We start from the raw sequence: 7,797 nt of genomic DNA on the forward strand, positions 1-7,797 counted from the left end.
GGAAAAAGATAATGGGGAATTAAGTTAAATTTATCAAAACTTATATTCAAAGCTTAAATCCCGATCTTCCTATGATCAAATAATGTTTAAGGAAAACAATTTTCTTATATTTGATTTCATTATAAAAAAATATATGAAAAAAAATCAAATTTAATTAAAATTAATTTAAAAATTATTATATAATTTTAAGTTATTTAATCATTACATAAAAAAGAAAAATATGTAAAATTAATTTGAAGTAACACATAAATAGAATTTATTAACTTTAAATCTATTTTTTTTTCTTATATTTTATTTTTCTTCATTTTTTTTTCATCTGTTCTCTCAATTTTTCTAAGAAATTAATTTTTTCATCTGCTGCAGAAGTGAGGCAAAAATGAAAGCTGAAGCCCCAGAAGCAGGTAATCTTGCAAATCTGACATGGAAAGATTGCTGGACTCTGGAAGTGCTGATGGTGCAGGAATACGGCATATCTACCACGGACACGTATTCTCCGACTATTGCATAAGAGTATGTTGGTGATGAGGAAGAGGAATAGCCTGTCGTGTTGCATGGAATAATAGGAATGTAGTTGTGGTCGCTGATTGACTGCTCACAGTTCATCGAAAGTATTGTATAGAATATCCGTCCAGAACCCGAAAACCATAATAAAAAGTTTTCCATGCGTAAGGCAAATAAGATCGAAATCCATTCATCCTGTAATATCCACCAACGGAATGAAGAGGACTGGAGATCAAACAGTTGCCCTTCTTTAGCCCAGGATCCACTATTCTGGTATTTGATATCTGCAACGGAGTATTTCCCACCGTACAGGTTTATCATAGTACGATTGTTTTCACAAATCAATTGTGATCGAAAAGAGTAGGTAATGTTCCAAATATCACCGTACAGGTTTATTTGCTCTGTAGGAATTCTTCAATGCTATCATCTGATGATAGATGTCTCTTGTGGAACTCGTAAACCAAATAGGCAAATAGGCACAATATCCCGACTAAACACAAATCAATTGTCAAAGCAATGAATATTTTCAAAAAAGAAACAAGATATCACAAATAAAGTTAAATCCATCATATACAAGTGGTAGGAAAAATTCATTCTACCTTCGTACCAAGTAAAACATGTGGTAGTGTTGTTAGAGAGCCAAGTGAAGTAACTACTTTAACAATCACTTAATTCACCTAAAACGGATTTTTCACCAAGCTTTTACAGCGTATTATTGCTTGGGGAGCAATTTGATGGAATTACTAGTGGATTGAGTGGCAGAAAAAAATAATATGTTGTTGAATGCATAGGACTGGGGCCTTGGATAATAAGACCCCAATTTCAATTCAATTATTTTGACTTCTTTAGATGTTAGTGGAGTTGAATTACACTTAAATTAAGTTCATCCTAGTCAATATATAAAAACAGTTTTGAAGCAGAATTTGAATTTACAAATTTAAAAATTGAATTCACATTCAAATTAATTTGTACGGTCAAACAAAGCAAATTTAATTTAGAGATCACTGAACATCCTTTGAATGAAAGAATTCCAAGAATTTTCATATCAACTCTTTATAATATTACTTCATGGAAAATTAGTAGTGGAATTTGGTAGCCTTACCAATAATACGCAGTAAGCAGCCTCCTAGCAAGGAAGAAATGCAGCAAATTAAAAAGTGGGCCAGTATAAGTGAGCGAGACAAATAACAGTAACTTTTTATATGCATTTTGTCTATTAAATTTATTTTTTAAAAAATAAAATTTATTAATTAAACTTTATAAGAAAAAGTTATATTTATAAGGGTATGAAATTTAAAATTAATGATGATTTAGTATATTTATATATCAAGGAATAAAATTAATTCTTTGAAAATTATTAAGACTGGTAAATTCTTTCAAAAAATAAAAATAATTTTTAAAAACTATTGTATGATGTTTTGTAAAATAAAAATTTATTTGAGAATTTAAAATATTTTTAATGTTTTATAAATAAATTTTATCTATAATATTTTTATTTTTATTATTTTTTTATATTTATATAATTATTTTATAAAATGGTCATAAAAGACAAGTGATTTAAAAAATATCTTAAGACTTATTTGATAACTATTTTTTAGAACAATTTCTATACTTTTAAACAAAAATATTTAAAAAAAAATCGTATTTGACAACAAAAAATTATTTCATGTTTTATGTTCTTAGGAGGTAATTTTAGATAATATTTTTTAATTATTTTCTATTATTTATTTATGATTATTTTAAAAAAATAATTATATAAATATGTGAAATAATTAAAAAAAATGTTATACATAAAAATTATTTTTAAAACATAATTAAAAATATTTTAAATTTTTAAACAAATTTTTATTCTATAAAAATTAAAAAATAATTTTCAAAAACGTTCCCTTATTTTTTTAGTTCTAAAAAGGGAATTGTTTTTTTTTTCTCAACTCCTTATCAAACTCTTTTTTTTTTTTTTTTGTGTTTTTTATTGTCAAAATCAAAAACGTTTTAAACATATTTCAAGTCCGATAGTACAACACGTGTCGATGGATAACAAAGTGGGTAAGATAAGAGGGTTATATTGTGATGTGACACAAAGATTCCCCTCTCTAAAAGCACTACCATCATGAAGAGAGACATTTGTATGCATGGTTTGGTTTAGTTTGGTTGATAATGCTGCCAACTATAGTATTGTATATGAAGGAAATGCCACTGAGGTGGTCGTATTTCTTTCAATTCCTTCTTTAATATACTCGAGTCACAAAGCTTCAGTCCAAAGTTGTATGTTTTTGCAAATCAGCAGAACATTGTATAATGTTTTTGGGATAATATCATTAACTTACTTCCACCAGGAACACTTATTTTAGTGTCATAAATTAAACTAGGTTGTGAAAAGTTGTTTTACAGAATAGATGTTACAAAACTGTATCAGAAGAAATGAGCTTATTCTACCTAAAGCGATTGACAATGGAGAGGAAGTAAATAATAAATATCATTCCGTTCTATTTTTTACTGGCATGTTTATTATTGAAAATATTCTTAAATTTAACTATTTTGACAAATTTTAATAAACACGTGTATAAGGTTTTTTTTTAATTGAAATAATTTGATGGTTTAAGAGGCTTTTATAATGCCATAATATATATATTTATTTAATTATTTATATAACATAAAAATAACTAAACTTACAAAATTAAATAATTCATAAAAATATTCAAAAATTAAAGACACGATTAAATAAAAAGAGTTAAAAATTCAAGAGTGACGTAAAGAAAAAAAATGTTAAAATATTTATCAAAAGTATAATAAAAAGGTAAAAACTATTGACAGTATTTTTACTTGATAGCTTTTTATTTTTTATATTTTATTATTATTATTATTTTATTTTTTATTATATATATATATATCTCTATATATCTATATTAGTAAATCAAAAATTTTAATTAATTAATGACATAATTTAGAATAATTACGTCAAATATTTTTGTTTGAAATAATTTCTTCAAAATAACCCTCCTTTTGTTTGATTACTTTTTGCTTATTAATATCATACAATTGTTGAATTTCTAACTGCAAGTCTTTTTTCCTTTCCTTCGACACGTAATAGCAATGCGTCATGTAAGATGTAGCAAAATAAAAATAAAAATAAAAATAAACATGATTATTTTGTGCTTGTTAAATTCTTTATAAACCATCTATTTATGATAAATATTTAATATGTAAAGATTATTCTAGAATTATCATAAAAAAATTAATTGTCTTTATTAAAACGAAAATTATCATATAGTTTAACATTAATATAAAAAATATTGAATCAATAAATAATTTAAATATAGATTATATAAAATTTTAAAATTAAAGTATTTATTAAATTTGTGAAATCGAAACCGGAGCATTGATTGAAAATTGGACCGGCCCATGTGCAGCCTCTAACAATTCGAGTTAGAAATCAGCCCAGTTTCAGCCCAAATGTTCAAAATTAGGCCGCCCCATGGAGCCCATAACTTCCCCAATGAACGTAGTCCCAGTCCGATCGGCATTTGTCACTTGTCCAGGGCTCTGCGTTTCAGCACTCAATCGTCCCCTTCTCCAAACGCTGCGTCTCACGCCGCGTATCGGTCGATCTCTCGGTTCAAGGTACTGTTCCAATTTATTTTCCCAATTCAATCAGTCAATCGATTTCTGCGTTATATGCAATCGTTTGGGTGCTGAGAAAATGAAAGAAAATTTTGAATCGCAAAATTTTCATCATCCAGGGTTCGAGAATACTGAAATTTGCATTTTACCTGTAACTTATAATACACTTTGGCTGAATTTTTTAATTATTTGATTTTTTTTTTTCGGATTTTTGGCAGCAAAGAGAGTGAGAGAGATAACATAGTAAACAAAATGTGGTTTTCTTTTTTCATTTTTTTTTCTCTCCATTTTCCTGGTAACCGAACAGAGGGTCCGATTTCATTGGATATGTTGCTGGAAGTTTTCAATTCTAGGGTTTCTCTTTGAACACCTGTGTAACTATTGATAGTTTGTACTACAGCTCAGACTGAAAGTTTTGTTAGATTAATGGTCTTTGCTGGTTGGGAATGTTTTCTTCTACCAAAATATTTAGTTTAGATACAAAGAAAATATGAAAAAAGTAATTAAAATTTTGAATGCTTTTAACCTGTCAATGCCGATGAAGATTTGGAATTTTAGGATTTCATCGTGGGCAGCTCAAGCTAGAATTTAAAAAAAAAAAATCAACTTTTTTAATCAATTTATTTTATTAAAATAGGAATAGAATTTTAGGGACTTCAATGAATAGCCAACAAGGATGAATAGATTTTAGGGACTTCATGAAATTAAGAACTAGTCACTTCACGTTGTTGCAAGGCTTTCTGAAACTTCCTTGTGTTGCTTTGCTATAACGAAATGTTGTGTAAGGCTGCCTGCCAATCTGCTTCTGAGCTCTCTCCAGATTTGGCTTGTGAAGCCCCTTTTTCTACTAGACTTGATTGATGCCCAAACTTGGTTATCATTTCCAAGTTTTGATTTTCAAAACCTCTGCTCTAATTACTTGGTTTAAGAGATACTTCTGCAATCTATTAATACGAAAGGCGGCACTAGTGGACAGCCATTTATATTCCCAGTATTGATATGGTTTATGTATTGAAATTTGAAAGTGGGTCTGAGCAATTTTTGCCTTTGGGAAGGAGTGTGAAAATTGAGAGATTTTGGTATTATCATATGCTGATTAGGGTATTTTGACAAATTGGGGTTTCCTTTTAACCCAGCTTCTTGTTGACTGTTGTTTTTTTGCATCCCTTTTCTCAATGATTCAATTACTGACTTTGGATTATCTTTCCCTTGGAAAGAAGATGTTATTTGGATTTACTGTTGTAAGTTTTATTCCCAACTTTCAAAGGAATTTGCTGGTGGTGATTCCTACTTGATCCTGCAGATTGTTCATCCATTGGGCTGGATTTGGTTGCTTGGATTCCCAGAACCCTATTGTCTCTACGAAAAGCCCCACTTCCTAGGCTCCTCCTCAATAATGTGTCTTGCATGAGGAACGGGCACCAAATCCTGCGGCATACAAATGTCTCTCTTCATGATGGTAGTGCACTGGTGCTGTCTGGTTATCCAAATAACAGTAAATTAGATTTGCACAATATACAAATCACGCGCTTTTAGAGAGGGGAATCTTTGTGTCACATCACAATATAACCATCTTATCTTACCCACTTTGTTATCCATCGACACGTGTTGTACTATCGGACTTGAAATATGTTTAAAACGTTTTTGATTTTGACAATAAAAAATAAAAATAAAAAATAAGTTTGATAAGGAGTTGAGAAATAAAAAACAATTCCCTTTTTAGAACTAAAAAAATAAGGGGACGTTTTTGAAAATTATTTTTTAATTTTTATAGAATAAAAATTTGTTTAATTATGTTTTAAAAATAATTTTTATGTATAATATTTTTTTAATTATTTCACATATTTATATAATTATTTTTTAAAACAGTCATAAATAAATAATAGAAAATAATTAAAAAATATTATCTAAAATTACCTCCTAAGAACATAAAACATGAAATAATTTATAAATGAATTTTTTCAAATCTAATTATAAATATAAAGTAGGTGAGAAACAGTGCAAATTTAAAAATTAAAATAATAATAATAATAATAATAATAATAATGCTTTAATTATTAGAATTTAGTTCCTAATAAATCAACACATTTTAAAGTATTCCACCGGTGAAGAGCAAACCATCCTTTTCCTAAACGCGACATTTTCAACAAGCGGTATATACTATGATACTACTTGAAAATAAACCAAATTCACAACCTTGACCAAGTTTAAATCAAAAGGCACATTAGGTTCCCCTTTCGTGAAAGGAGTCCATTTGCTTGTTGGGCCTAGAATCATAGCCAATTGGGCCAAGTTTAAATCAACACAAACCTATCTGGGCTTGCTATATTATAGCAAGTTATCTGGACCCAATTAATGGGAGAGCCCAAATGGGTCTTTATTGCATGTCGTACTTACTCTTGAGAAGTTGCTTAAGAACCACCATCAGATCTTCAGACATCATTTTTCCATGTTCGGACAGATTTGTGCAGAAATTTTAAAAACACTATAAAGAATATTATAGTGATCACTTTTATATTAATATTTCGATTTTATTTAAGTTTGAAGTCCACCAGGTCATTTGCACAAGAAAGATGATTACAAGTAGTGTACTTGGGACTGACATTATAATTAAATATGGATATAATTTTATTTTCCAACATGCTTCTTTCCCATGAATTTATTTATTTATTTTTTTATTTTGATACCACAGGACTGACATTATAATTAAATATAAGAAATATGTCCAACATGAATATAGTGATTATTTTCTGTAATCAACAACCTTGAATATAGTAAATGTTTTGTTTTTCTACATCGATACGTAAATATTAGTCTAACAAAATAAATAATTTATTTTTTATTCTAAAAAATTGACAAATAAATAAACATGTCACATGGTGTTGTCATTGTTTTCTCTTGGGGTACATAGTTAACATGATATTTTGTTAATTGTGACTTGCGATTAGCAGAGTAGGTAACATAATATTTTATCTCCTAAAGTATGAATACAATTTTGTAAGATGGCGTATTTTTCTATGCAATTATTTTCTTGCTAGAAACAAACTACTTTTCATAGTTTTCCCTTTGGAATTCACTTCAGAAAAAAAAATAATAATAATAAGAATTTACTTCACAAATAAGAAGATGTATGATGCCTCATTAGCATTAAGCAAACTCCTCCTTGCATCTTGTTTTCTTACTTTTAGGTTCTCCCTTCCGACTCCATTTTCCCTACTCCTTTGTTGAACAGACCCAATTTCAGTTTCTTATGATGATGTCTCTAGAATTGGAATGCAGTATTATGTCGACCCATAGGCTAGCTTGGATTTAGCCTAGCCTAGCACGTTTGAGACCCAGTATCAGAGCCCAATGGGGTAGAGGAAGCAATTCTAGGCCTAACGCAAAGCTATTTGGCTTATAGCTTTTTGTTTATATGAATTGCTATTATTACTATGTCTATTTGTGTAATTAGAGATCTTGTGCGTGAGATTGATGAAGACTTGATCATTGTTGATATTGGAATATTAATTGAATTTATAGATAAAATAGAAATTTAATGTTGGGGATAATTACTTAGAGCACCTGTTCATTCTTCTCTAGGTAGTTCCATATATTGAGTAAGATTAAAATATCTGAAATTAGATAAATATTGGTTGTTGAAATCTATGCACAAAAATAAAAAGTATTTTTAGT

General features: G+C 28.6%; 1 protein-coding gene across 1 annotated transcript; it reads left to right on the forward strand.

The window, feature by feature from the left end:
• The first annotated feature begins 420 nt into the window (after positions 1–420).
• On the forward strand, positions 421–5,738 carry LOC117933426. The gene is made up of 3 exons (XM_034854782.1): positions 421–510; positions 4,008–4,122; positions 5,426–5,738. Exons 1-3 carry the CDS (start codon positions 421–423, stop codon positions 5,656–5,658), a joined length of 438 nt encoding a protein of 145 aa, XP_034710673.1. The 3' UTR covers positions 5,659–5,738.
• The last annotated feature ends 2,059 nt before the right edge of the window (positions 5,739–7,797 follow it).

The sequence above is a fragment of the Vitis riparia genome, chromosome 16, assembly GCF_004353265.1.
Source record: "Vitis riparia cultivar Riparia Gloire de Montpellier isolate 1030 chromosome 16, EGFV_Vit.rip_1.0, whole genome shotgun sequence".
NCBI classification, from domain to species: domain Eukaryota; kingdom Viridiplantae; phylum Streptophyta; class Magnoliopsida; order Vitales; family Vitaceae; genus Vitis; species Vitis riparia.